General features: G+C 36.9%; 1 protein-coding gene across 2 annotated transcripts in view; it reads left to right on the forward strand.

Moving 5' to 3' along the window:
- Window positions 1–27192, forward strand: part of SCFD1 (sec1 family domain containing 1) — a 49127-nt gene continuing 21935 nt past the window's right edge. Inside the window, exons 1-14 of one of the 2 annotated variants that reach the window (XM_062494198.1) lie at window positions 1–42; window positions 5120–5190; window positions 5898–5986; window positions 6960–7050; window positions 7801–7923; window positions 9007–9094; window positions 12261–12350; window positions 13513–13568; window positions 14532–14617; window positions 16401–16500; window positions 19344–19483; window positions 20463–20553; window positions 20955–21028; window positions 21579–21660. In XM_062494198.1, the coding sequence (XP_062350182.1) occupies window positions 12–42; window positions 5120–5190; window positions 5898–5986; window positions 6960–7050; window positions 7801–7923; window positions 9007–9094; window positions 12261–12350; window positions 13513–13568; window positions 14532–14617; window positions 16401–16500; window positions 19344–19483; window positions 20463–20553; window positions 20955–21028; window positions 21579–21660 (1212 nt within the window). In that variant the 5' untranslated portion in view covers window positions 1–11. Of the gene's footprint in view, window positions 43–5119; window positions 5191–5897; window positions 5987–6959; window positions 7051–7800; window positions 7924–9006; window positions 9095–12260; window positions 12351–13512; window positions 13569–14531; window positions 14618–16400; window positions 16501–19343; window positions 19484–20462; window positions 20554–20954; window positions 21029–21578; window positions 21661–27192 lie in introns of those variants that run through there. The other variant, XM_062494200.1, reaches the window with a different exon arrangement.

Consider the following 27192-nt stretch of genomic DNA (forward strand, 5'->3'; position numbering starts at 1 on the left):
GGCGCGGGAAGATGGCGGCCGGGATCCGGGAGAAGCAGACAGGTGAGCGCCCGCCCGCGGTCCCCGCTCCCGGTGCTCGGGCGGGGAAGCGGGGCCGGCCGCACGCTGCGGCCGCCGCGCCTGCCTCTGTACCCGCGGGGCGGGCCGCGGGCGCCGCCGCGCCTCCGCCGGGGATTCGCGCCCTCTCACCCGGCTTGGGTCTCCCGGCAACGGGTTGGCGGCCCCTCTGCCGCCTTCTCCTCGCCTCTGCGGCGGCGGGCCCGGGGCGGCGGGGCTCCGGAACCTCGGGCCGCGGTCCTCGCAGGGGGACGCCGGCCCCGCTTGGGCCCCAGGCCCCGGGGACGTGGCCGTAGGTGCCGCCGAGGTGTGGAAGGCGCCCCCGGGGCGGGGCTTGGCCGGACCCGGGCCGTGAGCCGCGCCTTCTCCCGCGGCCGTGGGAGCTTCCTCCGTCTCGGTTTCTTTCTGCCCGTGGGAAGAATCGACAGGAAATAGTGTTTAATGGTGCAAAAATAAAGCTACTGTCGTCATGTTCGTGTTAAGACAATGTAGGGGCATCCGAACGTGTACTGACCCTCAAGAAATTGAGAATACGATAACTAATTGTGCATGAGGATTTCTGTGAGTAAAGGGTTTGTTATTCAGTCCCTTCTTAGACACTGCTGAGAGTCCTTAATTGATTCTTCTCTGCCTTGATGCTGCTTCGTAAAGCCTTGAACATGCTCCTAAAGCACAGGGAATGACGGCTCCGTAGTTCTCTACTTCCCTTGCTTGCCAGAGTTGTAGTCTGTAGTTAAGATATAACCATGACACTTTCTCCTTAAAAACTGTGCTATCTTTGGTGGTGTATAGGATTCTGGATGCATTTAGTTAGCATGAAATGTTTTGAATCACCTGCCTAAATCTCCATCACAGTCTCTATGGATCTCAAATATTTTACTAGTATCCTTTATTTTTTTGGTACCAAGCTACTTTTTTGTAATCTCATTTCTCTGCCATCTGTCATTGATAGTGCTATTTGATGTTCCTCTGAAGTCCTTTGCTTATCTTCTCTTTACTGTCTTTCTAATAAAGCCTAATTTCTTTGAGCTCATATTTTGTACAGCTTTATTCTTTTCTACTCTGTTTCACCGTGTTCCTTGAGTGGTTTGGGTTGAAAGAGACTTTGAAGATCGTCTCATTCTAACCCCCTGCCTGCTATGGGCAGGAATACCTTTCACTAGATCAGGTTACTTGAAGCCCCATCCACCCTGGCCTTGATCACTTCCAGGAATGAGTTATCCACAACCTCTCTGTACAACCAGTTCCAGTGCCTCACCATTCTCATAGGGAAAAATATTTACCTTATATCTAATGTTAACCTATTCTCTCTGTTTAAGGCCACTCTCCCTCATCCTATCACTACATGCTCTTGTGAAAAGTCCCTCTCTGAGATTCTTGTAGCTCCATTTAGGTACTGGAAGGCACTATAAGATCTCCCTGGAGCCTTCTTGTCTCCAGGCTGAACAAACCCGACTCTGTCAGCCTTTCTTCTTAGGGGAGGCACTCCAGCCCTCTGGTATCTTGGTGGTCTTCCTCTGGACTTAATCCAACACGTTCAAGTTCTTATGTTGGGCCCAGATGTGGGCACAGTACTCCAGGTGGGATCTCACCAGAGGAAAACAGAGGGACAAAATCCCCTCTCATCCTGCTGGCCATGCTGCTTTGGATGCAGTCCATAGTACATTTGGCTTTCTGGGCTGCAAGTACACATTGCCAGGTCATGCACCTGTACCCCCAAGTCCTCAAGGTTGCTGTAAATCCATTCTCTGCCCAGCCTGTATTTGTGCTTGGGATTATCCCAACCTAGCTGCGGGAACTTGCACTTGGCCTTGCTGAACTTCTTGAGGTTTACACAGGTCCGCCTCTCAAGCCTGTCAAGGTGCCTCTGGATGGCTTCCCTTCTCTACAGATTATTGAGGAAGAATTTCTTCGTGGAAAGGCTTAAACATGGGTATGAACTGCCCATGGAGGTGGTAGAGTCACTATCCCTGGAGGTGTTCAGCTGGACATGGTACTTGGTGCTATGGTCTGGTTGACAAGATGGTGATCAGTCAAAGGGTGGAGTCACTGATCCTGGAGGTGTTTTCCAGCCTAAATGGTTCTGTGATTTTGTGACCATACACAGAGCTTGATGCCATTGTCAAACTTGCTCTAGGTGCACTCAGTCCCACTGTCCATGTCCCCAACAATTGTTATTTGATTGTCTCAGTCAGCCTTTACAACTGAATCCATGCTGTCTTCTGTTAAGGAGGTCTTTTCTAAGAAGCTAAGTTCAACAACTAAAATATACTCAGAAAAAAAGTCTCTTATCATGTAGTTATAGTATTACCATGTATGTGCACCATCTGTTGTGACCTTTATCCTGATTCATAACCAGGATTGGTTTCTTAACAAAAGCATATCATTGTGCAAGCACAGTAAAAACCTGATCCTTGCCCCAGAGAACATTAAGCATTAATGTAAATGAAATGGCAATATGAATACAAAAAGAGAAACTCAAGACACTTGCTGAATGTTGACATGATTGTCACAGCACATTACTAGTCTGATTACTCTTTCTTGGCAGAGAGTTTATGCCAAGTTTTACTTTAGATGACTTAACTCTGCAATGCAGCTGCTTCAACTCCAGTAGTACCAAAGCACATAACCATACAGCTTTATATAAAATTGCTGATATGGCTGAAGATGTCACCAGCAGTGAGGGGGCCAAAGAATCCAGGAGCAGCCTGTAATCAACTTTCAGGGCTGCTTCATAGTGTTTAAAAAAAGAAAAAAAAGTATGAAGCAAGTGGAATGCTGGAGTCGATCAAGACTCAGCACTCAATGCTTCGATTTTCCCATATTTTTTGTTTCACTGCTAGTAATACCATTTGAAAGGGCAGTACACAGGAGGAAGCTGTGCAGCATGTGTCTGGAAGAAGTGCTTCTGCTGTAACATTAGTAGCAAAAATGTAAATCAGAAAAAATGTTGAATCTTTGCTAAATGGAGCTGATCATCTAATGATGATAGACACAGATAGGGCTTTGGTAACTACTTTGCCTCAGTCTTCATGAACAAATACTTCCATACTCTAGTGTCACTTCGGAATCAATCATTGAGTGAATCCTATTGGAAAACACTTCTCATCACATGAGGGGAAAGGCACACATAAATTTATGTATGGTAAATTATGCCTGACTGGTCTAATTGCCTTCAGTAACAAAATGACTGGGTTTGTAGGCAGCAGGACAGTAGAGTATTTAATTTACCTTGACTTCAGCAAAGCTTTTGAAACAGTGGTAGTATATCCAAATTAGGATGTCATGGACTAGAACAACTAGAACAACATGAACTACTAGCTACATTAAAAAAACTGGTTGGATGGTCAGGCTCAGAGGGTTTGTAATTAACCTGACATAATTACCCAGAGGCTGGTAGCAATTAGAGCAATGCATGAATGTATTCTGTGACCTCTCTTGTTTAAAATATCTTATCAGTCACCTGGAGGCCCTGTCAGAGTGTACTCTGATGAAGTGTGCAGGTGATAGCAAACTACAGAAATGTCTTCTACTTGAGGGCAGAGCTGCCGTTTGGAGGCACCTAGATGGGCAAAAGGAATGGGTCCCTAGAATTTAGGGAATTTAGCAATGACAAATTCCTGCCCCTGTAAAGGAAGAGCCCCCTTGCACATGCAGGCAACAGTGGGGGGGGTTGACAGACTGGAGAGCAGCTCTGTCAAAAAGACCTGCAAGGGGTCCCAGTGGAGCTGGGAGGATCAGCAGGGACTGCCAAGGTGGTCAGAGGCTCTGGTGAGGCTGTAGCATTCAGGCTTGTTCTGCCTGGAGTTTTCTCCAGGTCTCTTCAGGGTGGACCCTACAGCAGCTCCCCAGTACCTATGGACAGCTCTGAGAAGATGGAGCCAGGCCATTTTGTAGTGGTGTATGGCAGAAGGGTGAAGCACAACAGGCATAAATTGCATCACAAAAATGAGATGTTCAAACTGGATATAAGGAAAAACTTCTTCTTCACAAGGACAGTCAGTGCCACAGGTTGCACAGTGTGGTTATAGCACCTCCACCCATGGAGAATTGACTGGATAAAGCCCTGAGCAGCATGGCCTAGCCTCAGAGCTGAGCCTCCTTAGGCAGGAAGTTGGACTGGAGGTCTTCCAAGGTCCTCACCAACCTGAGATGTCTTGTGGTACTGTAGATCCTAGGAACTGCACTATGTTGATTCAGCCAGAGTCAGAAGTTATTGTTCCTACCACTCTCCATTTTTGAGCTAAGTGGTATCCATCACTCTGATTTCTGCAAGTTTTTTCTCTTTGCAAAACTCTATGATGATTTTGTTAAGAGTTTTAAGAGGATAGGCACTACAGCACAAATAGTCTTTTGCTTTCTCATCAAAGATGGAAGAGCAGCACTTTTATACTGTGTTGTATACTGTATACAACATACTGTGTTGTTTAATCAAAAAATGAGGAAAGATGCATTACATAATAGATTTATAAATTAGAGATAGGTGAAGCAATCTATTTTGGTTTCTATGTGGAATTGAAAGTTAAAGTTCATTCGTATTTCAAAGACTTTTCCTGCTGCAAACATAGGGTATTTTTGTACCCCTTAAACCAGCAATTTCTTCATATGAATTCTCAAAATCTTTCAAACTGTATTGATTTTTGTTAGTCATAAAGGAACTTTTTGTTTGGTGTGTACAGTGGTGTTCCTGAGGGGCAGGAAAAGCAGATCAGGACACAAAGCAAACTAGTTCCCACTGGACAGAATGCTCCTTCAGGAAGATAGTGGAATTATTTTTAAGGCAAACCATGTTAGAATATAGCCTGTATAACTAAGGAGAGTTAATGTTTTAGAACTTGCTTCCTTGCCTTTTGCTGTGTCCTCTGGAGCTCATAAATTCTAGCAGATGTGTGCCATTTGTCAGTCAAAGCTGTGTAAAGGTAACGAAAATGTGACTTGTTGCATTTATAGTTTGTGATGGTTTTCCTTTCAAATGAAATGTATAATAAAATCCTGCTAAAGTCTTTAGTCACTGTTGTTGAAGTGTGAAGAGAGTAAAGCATTCTTTGGCTTTATTTTCCAGTGGCTTTGAAACGTATGCTGAACTTCAATGTTCCTCCTGTTAAAAACAGCACAGGAGAACCAGTATGGAAGGTAAGAACTTCTGGAACTGGAATAGGAGAGTTTTACAGTGTTCAGAAAAGTTCAGATTTGCTGATTTTAACTAAATCAAGTTCATCTTTCTTACGTTATTAACTTGTACAAAATGTTTTTCCCTGTATTATAAATACACGGAGTTGAGTATCGGAACTGCTGAAAAAATACCAGGGTCAGAAAGAGGCCCATATAAATGGAAGAATGATAGCTTGAAGAAGCAGAGATCAGGCTAGCTTTATTACCTGTAAAATATAACTTATAGGTCATGAGGAGTTTTTGCCTCTACAAACCATATATTCTGTCTCTTCATCTGTTGTCTTTTTTCACTGTTTCCTATTTTCTCTTCTGATTTTCCTGTTGTTTTCTCCCAAATGTAATCGGGAAAACTCTGCACATACAGTAATAAATTTCTAAAAGCAAACTCTTCATTAGCAAGACACTTTTCAGGAGATGGAAGTGATGATTCTTTTTCCCCCTTTATCACTGAGTTTCTCTTTGGTTTTTCTTTTATATTTTATTTATTTGTAAGCACAAATGGAAGTCCATGACAAACTAATGATTTATTATAAATTGGTAGATGTTGATATTTTGAAGCACTTTTGAAGTTAGGGTAGTAGTTCCCTAAACCTGAATTCCTGTAACCACTGTGTTCTACAGTATCTACTTTTTACAGCACTTTATAAGATGATGTGTATCTGTTTCAGGTTCTTATTTATGACAGATTTGGCCAAGATATCATCTCACCTTTGCTGTCAGTGAAAGAGCTGAGAGATATGGGGATCACTTTGCATCTGTAAGTACTTTTTAAAAATTGGGAATTCTTTCCTAAAAAGAACATTATTTCATATTCCCCAAAATAAAGAACAAATCAGTGAAAAATCATTGAAAAAATAACTGCTAAAATAAAGACTATACACAGACTTGTTCCTAAAATCAGATGGCATTATGCTGTGGAGAGATAGTTCCAAACACTGTTCAGTAAGATTTCTTGCTCAAAACAGGAGGTCCTTGTTCAAAAATAAAAATTATCTAGTAGTTATTATTTTGGAATTTGTCTCTACAAATCCTTTTGCAATCGTATATGTTAAAATTATATTGGCACAAAATGTTTCATGGGACTGTTTATGTTCTTTCCTGATGTGTTTACACGTAGATTTTACTTTGTTGTCAAACATATGAAGTCTTTAAGTATTATTTTAAGAGATTTTTCATTTCTTTTTGCCCAGATTACATTTACCTAGTCCATTGTCATTCCTTAGCTGTGGTAATAGTCATGAAGGAACTTTGAACATAGGTTTATTTTTTTTACGAGTTTATTAACTTTTACTAAGTGAAAGCTAGAAATGGCAACACAGTTTAACCTGCTGGCAAATCAGCAGAAACATGAGAAAAACATCTAAGCACCTTGTCTTCAAGCATGAAAGGCAAGTTTAATAGAATGAAACGTAGTGGTTTTTTACCATGTCAACAGTTCATATATGAAGTTCATGGATGCAGTATTTTAGCTTCCTCTGAATGGATAATCTGTTTTTGAACATTTGTAAAGCCTTTTCTCAAGCTTTGAGTAAACTTTGAGCACATCTATTAATATATTCAGCCAAAAATACACGTATGTGATTTCTTTTCTTGATAAAACTCTAGCTAAATATGGAAAGAAATTGTAGGAAATTACATTTGTCTGTACAAATAAATAATTTCTTTACTTTCATTATTTTATACATTTCAGAGAAAAAACACATAGAGATGTCTTTTTTCCTTCCTGTTAGGCTTTTGCATTCAGATCGGGATGCTATTCCAGATGTTCCAGCCATTTACTTTGTAATGCCAACAGAAGAAAATATTGACAGAATGTGCCAGGTAACTTGCATGTGTAATGTTTCAAAAAAGCCCACACAACAAAGTGTGTGAAGTAATCCTGCACTCACCAGAATGTGACTGTAACTAGCACATGTTTGTCAGAAAAATGTTACCCAAAATATTATTATGCAAAACTTCAATTTCCCAGCAAGTAGAACAGTAAACATGTCTTGTGTGTGTCAGAGAGAGTTTGGGAAGTGCAAAGAGGCAGTGGGTACCAATATTACATTTAACATTGGAAAAAGCTATTTTAATGAGGGTGGCCAAACACTGGAACAGATTGCCTGGAGAGTCTGTGGAGTCTCCATTCTTGGAGAGGTTCAAAACCTGCCTGGACACAATCCTGAGCCACCTGCACTATTTGATACTGCTTTGAGTGGGAAGACTGGATTAGGCTAACCTCAATTTTCACATTCCTGGGAAGGAGATGGATGGAAGGTTGACATCTTTGCCAAAGTAAGGAGAAGAGCAAACGTTATTTTTGGTCAACAGTAAGGTGTGGAATAGTAATTGCTGCCTTTTAGCTTAAATGTAATTTCCTGGTTTTTTGCAGTTCTGTATTACGTTGTTTATATATTATATGTAATCAAAACACTGTGTGCAGAGCTGCATGAACAGACAGCTAAGCACTTCTGAAGGTTTAGTTTGACTGTGGATAACTGTAACATCACACAGTAGAAGTATGATTTCTTCTTTTTATTAGTCAGGAATGTATTAGTACTTATTCAGCAAAATTTTCCTTTCTTTTAGGATCTTCGAAACCAGCTTTATGAGTCTTACTATTTAAACTTTATTTCTGCCATTTCAAGAAGTAAATTGGAAGATATTGCAAATGCTGCTATAGGTGCTAATGCAGTAACTCAAGTGGCTAAGGTAAGAAAGTCCCCCAGTTCCTAATATTAGTGCCACTGAAGGTGTCACTGCATTCTGATTTTCAGGCATACTGGGGAAAAAACAGAACCTACAGTCATCCCAGCTTATTACCATACTTCAGCTGTCAAAAATCCAAGTGCTGCAAGACTTTTGGGCTAAATAAGAGGGGAGATACAGTGGTTTCAGAGGATTCCTAATCACATCAGCTGAATGAGTGCTTTCAGTGCATAGGTATTTCAGTATTACTTCCAAAATACACAAAATGAGCAGTATGAGTGCAGTTCTCATTTGAAATAATATTTTGTGTGTACACACTTTTACTGAGTACTCTCCTATATCTTTATGATTTAAAGGTTTGTGTTAGGGATTTACTTTTATTTTTGTTGAATGGCTGTACCAAAACCTGTAAATTATTAAGTAATATACTTAAATACATTCACTTTTTCTCACTCCAATTAGCACTACTGGCGTGAATGAAAGAACCTGTTGTGAAATAAAACAAACGCTGCTAGTATTGTTTAAGCCTTAGATCCTCAGCAGCAGGAAATTGTTGTAGCACTGTAAACTTCCTTAAATCTATTTTTCAGTTGTGATGTCTCATTAATAGTTTATGCTAGAGAGAAGTTTATTTTTTTTCCTGAATGTACAGGTATATTACACCTGTAAAGTTGAAAGTTAAAATTCATGAAAAGTTAAAATTCATGAGCTGTAATGTCTTATTGTTGAGATACTGCCCTCTCCTGCCTGGGAGCTCAGTGCTGATTGTGTTGTAGTCCTTCATATTCATAAAAAGTGGACCTATAATATTGAAATAGCTACCACATGTGTTTTTTTCAGTGATGTTTGGTTGCTAGAACTTTGTCCACAGTTGGACAGTTCTGGCACTTTCCAGTGCTCTAATATTTTGTGTTACTCAGTCAACCCTTACAAAGGCTTTTTTATTCATAAATTATATCTTGCTTTATTTTTTTTAAATATGTACTTCTATAAAATGTAGCAGTAAATTAACAACATATAGTGGTTTTGGGTTTTTTTTTAGTGCTTCACTCTGGACTATTCTGACTATTCTTCCTTATTTTCTAGGTGTTTGATCAATATCTTAATTTTATTACTTTAGAAGATGATATGTTTGTGTTGTGTAACCAAAACAAAGAACTTGTTTCATACCGTGGTAAGTAGAATTTATATAAAAATTATACAGGAATGTCTGAAGTTGAAATTTACTTTTGAATTTGTAGCTTATAACCAGCAATTACTTCATTGTGCTTTGATCAGATCAGAATTCAGGAATCTGTTAGATATGTAAAATCATGAAAGCAGCAGTTCTTAGATATTCATTTCAGCATCTTTTATTACATGGTGATTGTGATACTGAAAAATAAATACATATTTTTAAATAACAAAGCAAAACTGTGGTATAGACATTTATGTGCTCTGGATGTTACAGGGTATGTTGCCTGGCTGCTTCTGCTGCAGTTTTACTCTTCCTCTCTTTTTACATCAGAGCCAGTAATTTCAGATCTGCAGGGTGTGTTTTATTGACTCATTCCTTAGAAAGTACCAACATTTGTGTGATGTACAAATGCAATGCAAGGGAAGAAGCAGAAGTCAAGGTAGTCCTATTTTTGCAGCAGCTCCTCATTATTTTAGTGTAGTTACATGTCACACAGCTAGTTCCTGGTGCATAGAATACCCCCTAGTGACCAGATAGAGATGAGAAGTCTCTGTATGTCTAAAACTTAGCAGTGAGATTTTTCTCCTTACTTGCCCAATATCTGACGTCAGTACCTGTCTTTAAAACTGGATCTGTAATAACTGGGATGTATCTCACACTGGGGGTTGATTCCGTTGAAAGAATGAAGGGCATTTTTGTTTGAAAAGCAGATTTTTTTTTTCACTAAAACCTGATGTTGAAGAGTTTTAGTAATAATTGTACACCCATCAGTTTCTGCCTGGCTCGTTTTCCTCTCTTGGGCTGCTGAAATTTGCCAGCATATTTAAACCAGCTTAGAAGTGGACTGTTTCCAAAAGCTCATTAAACAGAAATCTGATCTCCCACAGAGAGTGATGAGTTTACCCTTAAAGCTCAGCAGCTGATCTGTCTCGTGTGAGTTCTAGATTTGACACAGACAGGTGCTAGGAATGCAGAGGTGAGGAAGAAGTGGGCTTTTTGCCTGTGGAGAGTAACCCTAGCAGGAGACTGCCAGTTTCATAATCTACAAAAGTCAGTGTGAATCTTAGGGTACTTAAAACTGGCTGCTATTCTTGCAGCATCACTGTTATGTGTGACCACCAATGTATCTGAATGGGTGAAGTAAGAAGAAATATAACAAAATAGGTTAATTTTCAGTTTCCTGATTCCTTGGCTGTATGACTGCTCTTACAGAGAGGTAATGTCAGGACAAATAAGCAGTATAAACCCCTTGAATTATGTGAAAGACTTTCCTAGACAGAAAGGACACTATATTCTCTCTGTTGAGTAATGGACAAGAAATGGTGAGTTTAAATGCAACACAGAAGTTTCTGATCAGGTATTAGGAGCACTTTCTAACTTTAGAAAGAGTGAAATATTGGATTACCTGTGAGCATTATGGTATTTTTATACCATAGACTGGGAAGCTCTTTTAATTGGTTTAAATACAGAAATTACATGGATTTAACTCATCTTTGGAAAGGAGAACCAGCTAGTTAGTTGCTCTGATTCTGTTTTTCTAAGACTGTGTAGAAGGAAGAGTAAATGAGTAATATTGATATAAAGTTGATATTTGAGACATCCTGTTTCATGCTATTTGAGTGCTTGTTTACAGTTTCTTTACAGTTTGGTTGAATTTTATAGTACAACAGGAAAATGTAGGAGACCTATGCTTACTTTTCTGTAATGATGCATTCCCCATCAGCTTTTTAGAGTGGAGAGAGAGAAATTTATAGAAAACGTGGTAGAACATTTTTACCAAAAGATTCTTAAGGAAGTTTCTCAAAGGTTGACCTAAGGAGCAGTAACATTAAGTATCTGTATTGGTTGCTGTGGTACAAGAAAAGGAATATGCTCATAAAATGTGCATGGCAGACAAAATTAGAAGGCACTGACAGTATGCAGCTTACTGGAACAAAAGTAATGGGTACTTTAAACATAATAACAGGATGGGAAATAAATTCTAAAATAAGAAAAAGCAAGAGAGTAAAAATAAGGTTTTTTCCCCCTGTAAACTGGGAGACCATTAGTTGGAAATAACTACAGAATGATAACCCCAGTGAATTTCAAAGTTTTGTCATTATAGAAAAATACAGATATTGGAAATGGTCTGCCTTTTTTGGTGTTGATATTTCAGAAACTTGAAACTTTTATTGCTGCTGTCAGCCTAGTCAAAACTTTGGCTTACGAAGTACAGTTGCTGAAATATAATCCATGTCTGTAAAATTCTTACAGGAGAAAAGCTTGGGAGGGGGAGGGGGGAGGGGGAAAGCACCTTTAAAGTTAGCGAATGGTTATGGCTGTCCATGCATAAATTTTGGATGGAAGGCTTAGTAATGTTTAGAGCTTTGAGACTGATTTTTGAAGAAAGAGGATAAGACAGGTAATTGTGTGAGAAATTTTTAAAGGTAAAGTAAAGCAAACAAGGATGGGATTTATGGCATGAATCCTGAGATAGTGTTTGACTTGAGATCTGTGGTAAGATTTGGTTTGGTGTTTCCTGTTGGCTGTTATATTCTGGTCAGGTTAGTTACTTAAGAGAGAAATGTTGCTGCACGTCTTCTGTTCTGACCTAAATGTGGGAGGGAAATCTCTCTTATCTGTCAAGTGAAATGTTGTATAACTTGGGAATTACCCCTAATTTAGAGACTGATGGTAAGTTTATGAGGAAAAAAAAGGAATCTCCATACAAGAGGTGGGATTTAGAAATTTTAAATATAGATAACGGTATACCAAAATTAATTATTTTACACAGGTAATTTTTGAGGATTTTCTTCCTGAAAAATGTTTGCCAAGTGGATGGCCATTTCTCTTGTATAACATGTTTCTTAGTAGGTCTTTGTTAATGCAATACTAACACAATCCAAAAGATACATACGCAGTGAGAGAGATTTGGGAATTATTGTGTAGTGTTTGACTTTATGCAGTAAGGAATAATCAAGTTCTGCCATTTTTTTTTCTCAGAAAAAATGAGGTGGAAACTAATCGATATGCTAAGAGGAGCATTTTAGGATGCAGTCTCTCGTGATTACAGCAGCAAAAGCTGTTGATTACTAACAGCCGTCAGATAAGAAGAGGATTACTCTCTCACTATTAAAGAGGCAGAAACTTATTTAACCCTTTTGTTTTTTCCACACTGTTTTAGCCATTAACCGACCAGATATAACAGACACAGAAATGGAAACTATAATGGACACTATTGTTGATAGTCTCTTCTGTTTTTTTGTTACACTTGGTAAGTTTCCAAATTCTAGCATGTTTTCCATATTCATTGAGATAACTAGAAGTCTAGTGATTTCATATAGAAAATTAAAAGCAGAATTAGATCTGTGACCGAAATCTCAGTAATTCACAGGGTGGGATAATGATCTTGCTCAAATTATTGGTTTATATCACTGCAAAGTACAAGAAAGGCTGTCCTTCACGTGAGTTGAGTCTTAGTCTTCAGTATCCATGGGAGAAGAACACTGAAATGCAAAGGTTTGGATTCACTGCTTTAATAAAATCCTAGTTTGCAATGAAGATAATGGTGCTTTGAGTTTGAATTTATCATTCTCAAAAAAAAAACCAACCCCCTAAACACCACCAAATTAGAAGAATAAACTCCTTACACAAACCCTGCAAAGAACTAAGTGAAATAACTCCCTAAAGGAATGGGAAGATAATATTAAGTTTACTTATTTTATTGTGAGTTTTCTTGATGCTTAATTGATACATTTTTCTTCGTGATAACATTTAACTGAAGTCACAGCTGAAATTGGTCCATCTGAAATAGCTTTCCTACAAGGGGAGCTGGGGATTGCTGTAGGGGTAGTCTGTTCAAGAGAGATTCCCTTGGACCTATTCAGTTCTTTCAAGTGTTAGTGTGATACAAATTAATGTATTTTCCTCAGTCATTTAAAATCTGTGGTTTTGGAATTTTCATGTTTGTACAGATAAGTAAGAAACAGTAGCTAAATATTTTGAAACCTGAATGCCAATGGAAAATGTGCTTTTGAAAATAGCATTACCATAGATACATAGTCCTGGACATAGCAGTGAGGGGTAACATATATTGTGATGGTATAATATTTGCTATTGTGTTGAAAGGACTTCTGACCTTCTAAAAATAACTTCTAATGCATCTGTATGAGATAGTTTGTCCCCTGCAACACTACATTGGATTTCTTTCTAGTATACACTCTATTTCTCATAAATTGTTGTATGGGGTATTCACTTCTGTAAGACTTTATTTAATATTTCTGTATAGTGTATTTTGTTTCATAGACTGCAAGAGAAAAGTTTAATGTAGGTTTGTATTTAATCTCAGAATGTTAGTAAAAGTTGTTTATGAAAAGCAATGTATTATAAAATCTGAAAATTGCAATGCACATAGAAGTCAATATATCTTTTGTTAGGCGCTATACCTATAATCAGATGCTCAAGAGGAACTGCAGCTGAAATGGTGGCAGTGGTAAGAACTGTTTTTCTAAACACCTATCATTGCTTTACAACTTTCCAAACATCACTTTCATTTTTCTCAGTACTAGATCTAGTGTCATTGTATCCTTTTCCTTATGAAGGAAATAAAACTGGAGAAGAGATGCATCCATTTTTCTTTCTGATTTCAGTTCCAAAAGAATTTCTGTAGGAACTGTAATGTTAGGGAATCAAATAATGAGAAACTTAAATAATTATTCCTAATCTAGAGTTTATTAAGATTTTCTAATAGGTATTATAATTAAGCTGCATCTACGCAGTTTAAAAAGTGGCTGTTTGGCCTGTGTTCTTCTACGTGTATCAGTAAGATTTTTATCTATCTTACTGGGAAACCCTGTAAGTACAAGATATTTTTAGCATAGCAAATTAAACTTGACATTGAACTTGATTATCCAACAGGGATGAAATGACCAAACTAAATCACAATTAACAATTTCTAAAGAATTGTCTTCATTAGGAGTTACTGTGGTTCATTTCTTCTTTGCATCTTCTTTGTCAGTGAAATGTTAATATTGATTAAATCTAAGCATGCAGTGTGAATCCACTCATATTGAGGATAATCTCACTTTTATGGAACAACTGTGTGGCAGTGTCTGACAGCCCAATCTGCTGCTTCTCTGTGGTTCCCTCTTGATGCTTCCTACTGGTATTTTCTACTTGGGTGTTTTAGGAAAGGATGCTAATTGTCTGGGAGGAGATTACTAGACATAAAGGAAACATCTTCAGTGTAGTCCTGGACATAGATATAAATGCTGGAGGGACAAAAGAGATGTAAGATTTCTTTCTTTCCCATGTGCACTGGACCTACCTAGTCTTCCTGCATTTAAGGCATTTATAAACTACAGAAACATCATAATAATTTTTTTAATGTTGATTGTGTGAAGAGGTTAGGAAACCATTGGTTTGTTAAAAGTGGTTTTGTTTTTCCCCTCCTCAGAAACTGGATAAGAAACTCAGAGAGAATCTCAGAGATGCCAGAAACAGTCTTTTTACAGGTGACACACTTGGAGCTGGCCAGTTCAGGTATTGTGATAGTAATTTTATTTTTCATATTTCAGTTGTCTGGGCAAGTCACCACTGTACTGAAAACTGTATTTACAAGAATGTGGTTCAAATTCTATATTAAAAGAATTTACATACTTTCAAGGGATATTTTCCAATCCCACAGCATAACATATTTAAAATATTAAGTGTATGGTCCTAGGGCAGTAAGCCAGAAATTATGTTATGAACCAGTTAATTTTGTTCAGCCTCTAAAACCAGCAAGAGCCAAGCTTCTGCAAATACACTCTGTTTTCAGGGCTATAAAATGCAGCTGGATGTCTGAACATAGCTCTGAGCAACTCTTAGTCATTTAAAAGAAAGACCCATTTTCTTGCTTGTGAACACTGTTACCAGTTGAGTTATATCAAAAGCAAGTGTTTCTCAGCTGATCCCCACCTTGAGCAGAGGACAGTGCTTGAGGACTACCACCTGGATAGTTAAGGTCTGTTAAGTCATGACTGTTTGAATCCTTTGTGGCTGCTGATAATGCGTTCTCGGTAGCATCCCTGTGTAGTGCTACCTCCAGATAGCTGAATACTCCACAGGCTGCCTTAGGAAGGTGTGTTATGAGAGTTTATACTGTACATGAAAAGGAGGAGATGAATTGGCAAGATGTAGCTGAAGGAATTTTTTAATCAGCTAACTGGGTATAAAACAGTCATCATGCTTTTATCTCAAAATCAGAGCTTGGATAAAAAGTATAAAATCATCAAAGTTGGCAAAAGGAATGAGATTGGAAGGAGAGAGAACAGTTGTGAATTACAAGTTACTTCATTTTCATAAGAATTGAATTGTAAGCACTGCTTTTCCTTCAGAGGCTGGCTTGTTTTCCTGATAGTGTAGTGGAGCATAGCCTAGCCCTCAGAATTCAAATGTAAGGTAAAAGAAACATAGCAAACATTAACTAGTTGAATGGCTTCAGATCTTTAGATTGGTTTTTCAGAATCAGGTGACTAAGGCTCTTGAGATTTCATATTTAAGTGAATATACTTACTGCAAAGAAATACAGAGCATGGAATTTAAATGTTTTTACTCTGTTCAAATGCACTTTACCTGAATGTTTGTAGAGATAGTGTGCTTAAGAGAAGTGATTGTTAAAATGTTCTGTCAGCTCACAGTCTTCTTATCTTCACTATAAATTTTTCATGTAGCCATAGCCCAAGACCTTTAGGTATGAATGCATTTTTTACCACAAAATTGGGTATTGATGGAATTACCACAGTGCATCTCAGAAGTTCAGAATTTATTTTTGCATGGACTTTATATACAAGCAAAGAGTACAATGAAATTAGAAACCCTTGGAAGTGAAATTTTATATTTGAGGATCGTAATGGGGATTAAGGTCAAATATTACCTCAATAAAACTGAATATAAATAAAATAAATATAAACTGAATGTAAACTGAAATATAAATAAAAACTGAAACAGTTTTTTGGAACTCAAATGTGTATCCACACAAAGATGTATTAGTTAATATCTAAAAAGTTAGTTGCTGTTCAGTGTTTTGACTGCTGCTCAATATTTGTATATTGGTAATTTCACTTAGTACAAAGTAAAATAATCTTTTTATCATTACTAAGATTTTATTCATGAAATTTATCATAGTGATCAGCCCCAGTTACTTTCAGGAAGGCTGAAGGAGCTCAGCAGTAGGCAGTTTTGCTTTTATCTTGAAATATGATCGTGAAGGTGGCTGATCGGGATGTTACTGAGGTGCTCTAACCATGTTTAAAGAAGTACTAACATAGTGTAATCTTTTCAGCTTCCAGAGGCCTTTATTAGTCCTTGTTGACAGAAACATAGATTTATCAACTCCTCTACATCATACTTGGACATACCAGGCTTTAGTGCATGATGTTCTGGTAAGGATAAACCTGATTTTGTTGCCAAAACTATTTGTTCACTCAGTTTATTGTTAAAATTTCTTACCACATTCTCTCTTAATCCAAAATCTGTTTTGTCTGTTTTATCTGGAAGTTGTTTTGGTAAAGAACAACTTGGAAGATTTTCTCTGGAAGGTTTATTTAGCAATAATTTTTAAAGTATTTAAAAAGTTGAAATCTTGGTATCGTCCAAAGATCTCTGATTCAGCAGTCCTGCCTTTTTCTTCAGTAGCTCATGATCTGTATGTTGTATAATGTCCAAACTCCATTAAGTGCAATTCAGTTTTGAAAACTAAATGCATTTAATGTTTTTAAACCAGTTTTGGTTTTAGTTTGAACTTCTAAAAATACTTTTTCTCCACAAGGTGGTGTAGGTGTTCAGTGCAGAGTGGTGTACAATCCTACTGTAAGGAATTTAATCCAGATTTTTTTTTTTTTTAAATTTAGATAACTTTAAACTGCCTTTATTTCCTCAATTTTATTTTATAAAACCAATAGTAGAAATGTACTGGAATCTGTTTACCTCAGATTTGTTCATTTTGTGTATAGCTGTGGAGTAAATAATATAAAAAGAGTAAGAGTAATTAGTATCTGAAGGCTTTTTATGTGCTGAGAGTTATTTGTGAAAATAATTTCAATATCTAGGTTTGAGAATTATCTTGTATTTATTATTGAGACTCTTAGAGGCATACATGAAATATGCACATGATACACAAAGTTGATGGTGAACTGTATAGTCATACATAGTGACCAGAAACTTGAGTTGCTACAATGAAAATATTTCAGCTTGTCACTAATGGAATGTTCTAGGGCATTTGTAAATTTTATTTTATGTAATTAGTTCATTATCACAAGTCCTTTCCTCTTAAGTGTGCTTTCTGCAAATAACAAATTTTGGCCTAGTTTCTTTAGGAAAGGCGTATCTGAAAAAAACACAGTTTGCACCAAGTTTTCTCTTATGTTTTGAACTAGAGACTTGCAGGTAGAAGTAGTGAATTTCTACAGGTTTCTTTTTAAAGTAGTGATGGGTGGCCTCAGGCATGAGTTGGGATAAGACTTCATCAAGATGCAGAGTGATCAAAGATGTACTGGAAGCTGAGGACAACTATTGCTACAACTATGGTGAGGTATTGGAATAACAGAACAAGACTTACTCAAAGGTCATTGGATCACTACTGCATCAGACTTCTGTAGTTTCTCTGGACAAACTTATTAAATGTTGTATCTTAAAAGTGCACAGCATTAGGAGTTTTTAACCAGGTGGTCTGTGGTTCCATGACAATAGCTACCCAGGGGCAAAGTTGAGTGCTGCATCTATCGAGATTATAACCATGCTGTTTCTACACATAAACATGCTTACATGAAGAGATTCCTATTCATGAATAAAAAACTTTTATCAGTGAATACAGAAAAATGGGAGGCATGGTTAGAAAGCCTTATAAAGACAAAATGGGCTGTTGAAAGGAAGAGCACTAATCAATAGGACTTATTTTAAGAAAACTTGTAAATGCCAAAACTAACTTGAAAACACAGGTCACTGGTGAGTTAAAATGATCCAAACCCCAGATCTTCATTAAAATTATAGCCAAATTTACAATCAAATTAATTATTTTCTCTTCAAGTTTTTATCAAGTATGTGTACTTGAAAATGTATTTTTTTTTTTTTTTGCTGAAACATTAAACGCCTCTTGTAAGATGAGGTTTGTTCTCATTAACTGCATTTGTTTCCTTTGAGTAGCTACGTGGTTATGTTTCTATTCTGGCATGGATCATTTGTATTATTTAAGTCCCTGCCAAGGGATAACCAGAAATATTTTAAAACTTTAGTTTCACTAATGATCCATTTCTGTATACTTTAATGAAAATAATAAAGTGATGTTTTATTTCTGGAAAAAATATCTCTTCTAAAAGGTTCATAACAGTTTCTGTGTAGTTGAAGATTTCACTCTATCATTATTTGTCAAGCAGAGAGCACCTTTGAAGTTTTAAATGTTCTTGAAAAGAGCTAGGATAAAATCAGCAAGTGGAATACTTGTTAATACTCTGTTGAAAACCAGAGAGAATAGGTAAGCTGCAGAAAATACAGGGCAGGCTTTGGCAGTCAGGGAAAGAAGACCTACACGGAGCAGTGTGGTGATGTGAGCGTAATTGTGTCCTCTAGCAAAGCAATGGAGTTTCTATGTTCATGCATCTGTGGAAGAAGAAAAAGTATATGGAAAAATAACAGCTTTGTTGCAAAGTTTTGCTTGATCATGCATTCACTGTTTTACTAGTGCTCAAAAAATTAGGGAAAAGCTGTGTGAAGGTGTGGCTAAATAGTCTTGACAGTGAATGATCCTGTTGCTGATGTCATCAACTTCTCAGCAGCTTTGATACTCGTGTTATAGTTGTGTAGGTGAACAGACTTAGAAACACTTTTTGTCTGCAACATGGAAACTTTTCTACTTCAAAGTTTTGGTGAGTTGTTAGAGCACAGTCTTTGCTAAATAACTTACTTTCTATGCAGAAAACAGTATTCAAAGTTCAGTGTCAGAAGAGTGCTTGCATATGAGATAATCAAACATTAAACAACAAATTAACATTTGTTGCCTTGTTTGGTACTGAACTGATCACAGTTCAGAAATTGTGAGTAATTTCAGAGTCCTTTTAATACTGTTCTTATTATCTAGTTAACTAGTAAACTGTTTCCTGCCTACTTATGAAGCTCTAATAAATAGCTCTGGTAATAGTTTTAGAAAATATTGTAGAAGATATTTTGTTGACTGTAAAAGACTGAATAAACAAACTGTCAACTATTTGCATAAGATTCTTCTTTATTTTAGGATTTTCATTTGAACAGAGTTCACTTGGAAGAATCAGCAGGAACGGAAAGTACTCCAGCAGGTGCTAGACCTAAGAAAAAAAATAAGAAGTCCTATGATTTAAGTACATCTGATAAATTCTGGCAAAAGCATAAGGGCAGGTAAGCTATGAAGGTTTATATTAATTAAGTCAATATAAATTCCATGTATTTTTCACATATGGTAGTTCTGTTTTAAGCTTATTTGAAAATGTTTTCTAGATCGGGGGCTTTTTTTTTTTAAGGTATATTGAGATGAAGTTCATTTCCCCACAGCAGCCCTCGCAGTGCCGTGCTTTGCATTGGTAGCTAGAAAGGCATTGATAATGCTCCAGTGTTCGGCTACTGGTGAGCAGTGCTCCCTCAGCATCAGCACTGTCTCCCCAGCATTCCCATCACCAGCAGGCTGAGGGTGGGCAAGATCTTGGGAGGGGGCATAGCCAGGACAGCTCACTCAAACTGACCAAAGAGATACTATGTACCTTTCCATTCCACTGTTCAGCAATAAAACCTAAGAGAAAGGAGGAGAAGGGTGCAGTATTCCATGGGGTTTTTAAAAGATGTTTCTCTTCTGGAGCAACTGCTCTGCCTACTGAAGCCCTGCTTCCTGGGAAATGGCCGGACATCCTCTGCTGGTGGGAAGCAGAGAATAAAACCTGTCATTTTCCTTTGCTTTCACATATAAGCTTTCCTTTTTTTAACTGCCTGTATTTTGACCCATGACTTCGGGGGTTTTTCTGCCTTGCTTTCTCCCCGCCGCCCAGTCTTGCTGAGGAGAGGAGTGATAGAGTCACTTGGTGACCACCTGGCATCCAACCAGGGTAAACCCCCCACGTAAGGACTGAGCACTGCCAGTATTCATTGTCTGTGATATTTTTCTGTTAGCTCTTTGTTACAGAGTTCAAAATTGTTCTTACCAAATTTGCATTACATTATTGAAAGCAATGAATATATCTTAGAAAGTTTAAGTAAACCTACAGTAAGGTTTCATTAATTTCGGTGATTTGATTCTGCTGCATAATTTGTGTGTTGTTATTTCCAAATAGCTTTTTATTGTCTGGTTTGTTGATTTAGCTGAACTTAATGCAGACTATTGCATTAGTCCTTTTCCAGAGGTGGCTGAGTCTGTCCAGCAAGAACTAGAATCTTACAGAGCCCAAGAAGATGAAGTCAAAAGACTTAAAAGTATTATGGTAAGTTTTATCACCCAAGAAGATGAAGTCAAAAGATTTAAAAGTATTATGGTAAGTTTTATCACCTGTGTGTGTTTTATGTAAAGCATAATAGGGTTTGTAGAGATGCCTAGCCTACCCTATCATCCCATGGACAAAAATTTTCAGTGCATGCTGAATTTTAGGCGTGATACGATCTTAAAAGTAGGAGTAGAAGTACCATATTTCATGAGAAGTTTCAATTTCTTGTTCATTGGTGTTGCAATTCTATAGCTTCCATACTAACTGAAAAACATAATCCAGAGATTAATAGCATTATAAGAAAATAGATTCTAAATGTACTGACTTCATATGCATGTGTGATACTTGTATTTGTTATGACTATTTTTATTCCTCTTTTCTAACCCTTCCTCAAAACCCAGGGCATTGAAGGGGAGGATGAAGGAGCAATAAGTATGCTTTCAGATAATACAGCTAAGCTAACTTCAGCTGTCAGGTAAGTAGTCAATAATGCATTATTGTTTAATTATCTGTGAACCATTTCTAATTTTTTTCTGTTATTGTAGTTTCAGTATTCTTTGAAATAAATATCTTTAAATGTAGGCTGTTCAGCTCTATAATACTGTTTAAAAGCTTTATAATGCTGATAATAAAGTTAAATGCAGTGTCCTAAACCAGTGCTTGCATATGTAACTTCCACAATGTGTTTGACTTTGGAGTGTTTCCTTGGCAAAGACAAGTAATCTGAGTGCATCATAGATTTGCTTGCACTGCTCCACCAAAGTCCCCACCTCTGCATTCTTTCATAAGAAAAAAAATAGTGAAATCCCCTTCTTTAGGTATGGTTATGAGAATCAATACATCTATATGTTGTCATTTTTTAGTTCCAGCCCTATTCTGTAATTTTAGGTTTTAATAGCCTTTAAAGGTCCTTTCCAACCCAGACTGTTCTATAATTCTATAAATGTTTTAGTACCTATTGTATAGAGTGTACAATTCAACTAACAGTGGAAATCAGCAGGTTAGTTTGTATTTAATCTCTTCAGCTCTCTTCCAGAACTTCTGGAAAAGAAGAGGCTCATTGATCTTCATACAAATGTTGCAACAGCCGTTTTGGAGCACATAAAGGTACAGTTGCTCTCTAACATGAGTTTTCTGTCAGTAGTACTCCTTAACTGAAGGAATATATTTGAGGCAGTGAAGATAAGAAAGTGAGCCTTCTCAATGGTGCTACTTCTTCAGAACTCACTGTGTAGCATTACTTAGTGTTGAAGGGTGAGAGAGAATTAATTTTGAACTCCTCTGCCTGGAAAGCAAAGAACACCATTTTTTTTCTTATCAGAATTTACTAGTATATTCTCATTTTTTTAATGGTGGCCACAACTGTTAGTGTGGGTTGAAGTATTTAAAAAAAAAGTTTATGATGGAAGTGTTTCATTTATTTTAGAGATATGTCATGGCAATTTATGACTTCAGTCTAAGCAATCTTCTGTTCTGTATGTGTTTGTCAGAATGGCACTGTTGACTGCTCCCCAACAAAACTCATACCCAGAGATATGGCAATAATGATGCAAGTTACTGAAGTGGTCTTTTCCAGCAGGTTCTGTGTTAGATGTCTTGTGCATAATTTAAGAACTTCACAAGGGGGTTTGTCTTTTCTCTTTTAAATCTGGTGCCTTTGCAGAGACCTTGCAGAGGGATTGGTGTCAAGTGAAAGCCCTGGTTACTGCTAGGATAACTTGGAAAGTGGATTTGTTTTCACAGTATGAAAACAGAAATTGTAGATGATGAGGCTTTCAGAAACACTGAAATTCTTTTCAGTTTTGGAAAGTGCTTCAAGCACTAAGTCTCACTGAAAATCAATAATCAGAGAGTTTTCCTCAAGCTACTTAAATTTCATGGAAGGCAATGTGTTTTGAAGCTAACTTTAACATTTGTAAAGAATGTAATATCTGTCCTCAATTATTGTTGCTACTGATTTTTTAAAGTACTCTATATGTACAAAGGATTAATTCTGCAATTAAATGAGTAAATTAATTTTACATATTTATAAAGTTGGAAAAGAGGTAATAAGTCTCTATGCTTAGCTCATTACTGTAGGGGCTAGTATATGGGCTTTTACACTATTAGATTTGTCAGTTTTCATATCTGACAATTTAAAAGCGGTACTTTATTACCACTGAAAAAATTGAAGTCACTAATACTGGTATTTTGATACCTTGTCTGTAAATTCACTTTTCTAAGAAAGAAACTGGGATGATAATGGCAGGCCTAGACCAGTAGTATTCTGTATATGATTTGTTGGTTGGAAAAGAAGTTTCAGAGTAAGATGTAGAATGGCAGTACCATAAGTTTGGCTTTCCAGTATCCTATTGGCAATGAGCTGGAGTAAGATGCATTAGATGATAGCAACACACTTGATTACCTAGAGGTGGAAGCAATCGCCTTATGTGGGCACTCAACCAGCCCCTGGCTTGCTGCTCTGATAGGCAGCCTGCTATTAGGAAGTGCCTTTGGAGTGGTTGTCCATTCCTCCATGATTTTTAATTCTGGTGCTGCAAAGTGCTCAGGCTCTTAACCTTCTTATTGTATAAATGTCAAAGAAAATTGTGAGACAGGTGGCCATGCAATTTCTCCAAGATATTGATATGTACATCTCCGTCATCTTGTCTTTTGATTTCAAAAGCATCAGCTCATCTCCAGGTATTTAGGAAACTGTCTTAAACTGATGCAGATGGACACATTTTTTTCTGTTGAAATTTGCCTTTGGTAAATCCTTTTAACTGAATCAATGTAAAGTTTATTCCAACTGCTTTCTCCTGACCATTTTCTCCTCTCCTTTTACCCTCTAGTGTTAGAGAGTATATTTCAATCTTGAGCTGTGGAATTTTAGTATGCAGGATGTTAGGCTACTTAATGGATTCCTCAAAAATACTCTCAAAAAAGGCAGTGTCTCATCCAGTACTTCTAAAATAAATTCTGGTGAGACCTTGACTCTGTGGTTAATAGGTTTTATATACAGTTAAATAATGAAACCAGATTAGGATAAGACAGAAATTTTTTTGCAAATAAATGCTGAGGTCATGAGGAGCTAGTGAGGCGTCATGCTCTTCTTCAGGTTACTATATTTTCACTTCTTAAATAAGCAGGAAATGCATTCATACTTTAAAATAGACTATTTGCATTATCCATTTTGGGAGTTTATTATAATAATTATTTGAGCAATTTTCTTCACTGCATATATAAGGAGCTATGCGAAGAATGCAACGAGACCTGCTTTAGATATACTAAGTGAATTTAATTTTTCTTGTCATATTTTAATGTTCTATTTACAGCTGCTTTTTAAATGTTCACTTTACAGCTGCTTTCCACATTCTCTTGGATCATTTTCTAAGACACAGCAAGAGGAAACCAGAAATTAATCACATACTTAGGGGTCCTGGCAGTTTTTTGGCTTAAGTTTTTAGTGAAATAATGGAAAGTATGCATCACTTTTTCATGAAGTGAACCATCAAGTATTTATTGTCAGTGGTTAGAACAAATGCATCTTTGTTCTGAATTTATTGGTTTTTGCTCTGCTGAATCTGGTGACTGAAGGTCTAGACCCAACAGATAATAGATTTAGAGCCAGAGTTTCCTATCTAGCTGCTTTAAAGTTTCAAGTAAGGCTTATCTTTGCATGTTATTGTAATATGAATAGAATTACTGATGTATGTTAAATCATGAATATAAAAAGATGCACACACATACTTTTCTAAAATGACAGCTGGGGGCTAGAGTAGATAAACTCTTGGTAGAGTTCTACAGATATGAATTTAAGTGGTAAATTTTTGTATGAATTGTTGCCTGTATTAAATTACTTGTATTTGTTTGGTTTAGGGCTTTTTAAAATTCCTACATGATTTTATTACGTATCTCTACTTTTCTCAATCTCAAGGTCTGACACATTGACTAATCCCTTAATTGGGATCCCCCTTAATTGGGATTGACAATAGCCTTTCAAATTTTCAAATTCATATTTTTAAATACTACTATTTTAAGTATTCTGTTTTAAATAAGGTTACATTTTTGTCTCACAATATGTGAAATGGTATGTGTTTGTGAAATATGTATGTCACAGTAGGCCAGGCTGTTTTTCTGTAGTTCAGAACTGATAATTCAGTAACCTTCAAGTAAAAAGAGCTTTTTCTGAGTTCAGTTACAGTGACCTTCCTGTTGTCATTCTATGCAGTTCAGTGAAAAGGAATTGGCTGTGACTTCCACTTCAGCCTTCTTCCAGAGGTTCTCTTCCTCTTGCAATCAGCACACTACAATTACCTGACCAGCCTCCCTCATTCTGAAGGCAGTTATTTCTGTCAGCATCTTTGAAAAAGACCTCAGATAGTTTCTTAGAAAATGTCTTCATTCTTCTGCATATTCTCTGTCTCTAAAATTAAGAACTTTAGTAGTGTAAAGAAGATGGAAGAGCTTCCAGCAAATCTTTACAAAAAGGACCTCTAAGAGATTTTAATGGGTCCTGCTTCCACTTACTTGCTTTAAAAAGAAGGAATTTTGTGTTCATTTTGGAGTACAGTGCTCAAGTAGACTTTCCCATGCACTTCAGTATTTTTCCCTAATATTAAGTTTTGGTTTACAAACGGCCTATTTCTAAAGATGATAAGTTGAAAGCTTTCACAAATACATTTTTTTTTTAAAAAAAAGCAAGCCGAAGTGTGGCACTTTAACTACAATATAAAATCCTGTTCCTGAAAGGGCAGCCAGAAAGGTCTCTTGAATGAGATTGGTGTGGAACAAGATGTCATAAAAGACTAGAGCAGGAGGCAGAAGAGGAATACCTGTAAATGTAAATGCATCTTTATTTTTTTTTTTACTATTATTGATTTTTTTCACATTGCTTGCCAGTTTGGCACCCATAAGGACCTATTCTTTGCTGTGTTTTTTATTGAATCTACAGGATTGTTTAGCTCCTATTCCCCAGCTTTTCATCTTGGCAGGTCTGTGAGTTTGCCATTGAGTGAGCAAAATTGCACTTATTTAAATTAAATGGGACATCTGCTTCTTATCAGCACCTCTTAGACAAGTTGGCTCTTCGAGAAGTAACTGTCTCATTGATGTGGCATATCTGGGATGTCTATCAAAAAGGTAATTAGTAGTGTTTAAGGCTATTCAGTAACCCATATGAAATTTGATTAGGTGTACATCTAATTCCTGGCTAACCAATATAAGAAAAATATTGCCCTAATTGATATCTTTCCTAGGAACTTCCATTAGTTATCTAGTGAAGAAGCAGCTGAATAGACATACCATATTGATCCATCTCTTTAGTTTGTCACATCAGGAAGAGTCTCGAAAGTTTTACATTGCTGCTTAGCTCTGATGTTCCTATTGTAGATAGAAAAAAAATATACAGTGGATAGAAAAAAAATGTGAACCTGAAGTTTTGGGATTTTCAGTTTGGGCTTTTTTGCCCAGAGTTCTGAGTTCACACTTGAAAAGTAATTGTGCAAAATTTTTGAAGAGAGTGAGTGTACATGTATCATTAATGTTTCTGGTTAGGCTCAAAGTGTAACACTTACATGCAACCAGTGAATTTTCTTTGCTGCTGGTAATCTGTTTTTTTGGCAGCCATAGTCAAACAATCATGAAGTTACACATGGCTGAGAAGAATTTTACCTAGCCTGTGCTCCAAGTAAGTTAACAATTCCCAATCTGTCCATAAAATTAAAAGTAATTTATGTTTGAATTATGAAATTTTATTTAGAAGTCGATCTGTAAACAAATACAGAGAATCAGTGAATCTTTTTATGTTGCACATTTTTACATGCCATCTGAATAAATTTCTCATAAACAGATCACCAGCTAAGATAATATGGGCTTTGCCAAATTCAACAGTATTATATTTTACTTTGTAAGAATGAGTTTCCACATTTCAAGACAATCCCTTTTTTATTGGATGCCTTTTGTCTGGGAAAAATATTTTAAACTTAAAAACATTGAATTTAGTCTTACATAACAAGATACAAATGTAGATTAAACAGAAAAAGCAAGTGAATGTAATGGAAAGACTTAAAAAATTGTACTGGTTTCTTTGCAATTGGCTTTATGTCTGTGGAGAGATTTAAGGAAACTATAACACAGAAAATCTCCAAGACACTGTAGAATTGAGGTCTCACATGGTTTACCAGATACCAGATTACTTCTGATGTAAGATCTTGGAAAAAGGCTGGTAGTGCAGTTCTATTCAGACTTTATACTACTCTTTTAACATAAGCTCACAGTAAATATAGCTTGAAAGAAGCTCTGGTTTTGGGTTTTCTCATTTCATGCACCTTCTATGTAGTATTAGTCACTACAGCAATCATCAGAAGACATTCTTCTACCCCTAAAAGTAGCAGGGGGTAATTTCTGAGTGCTCTTCATGGTAATTTACTTCACAAGCTGTAATTACAAGCATCCAAAGAAAGCTTTAAATTAAGTTGTTGCTTTGCAAGTAATTGTTCTTCTTAAGGAGTTCAGTAAGTGGTGACTGAGAAATGGAAGTATTGTATAGCTACCTGCATCATAAGCCAATCATATGCTTTCAATATAAAACTATTATTGTAATTCATATCTTTTTTACTTTGTTTTCTCCTCTCTACCTTTTTTTTTTTGAGGAACTTA

This window comes from Cinclus cinclus, chromosome 6 (genome assembly GCF_963662255.1).
Source record: "Cinclus cinclus chromosome 6, bCinCin1.1, whole genome shotgun sequence".
Lineage (NCBI taxonomy): Eukaryota > Metazoa > Chordata > Aves > Passeriformes > Cinclidae > Cinclus > Cinclus cinclus.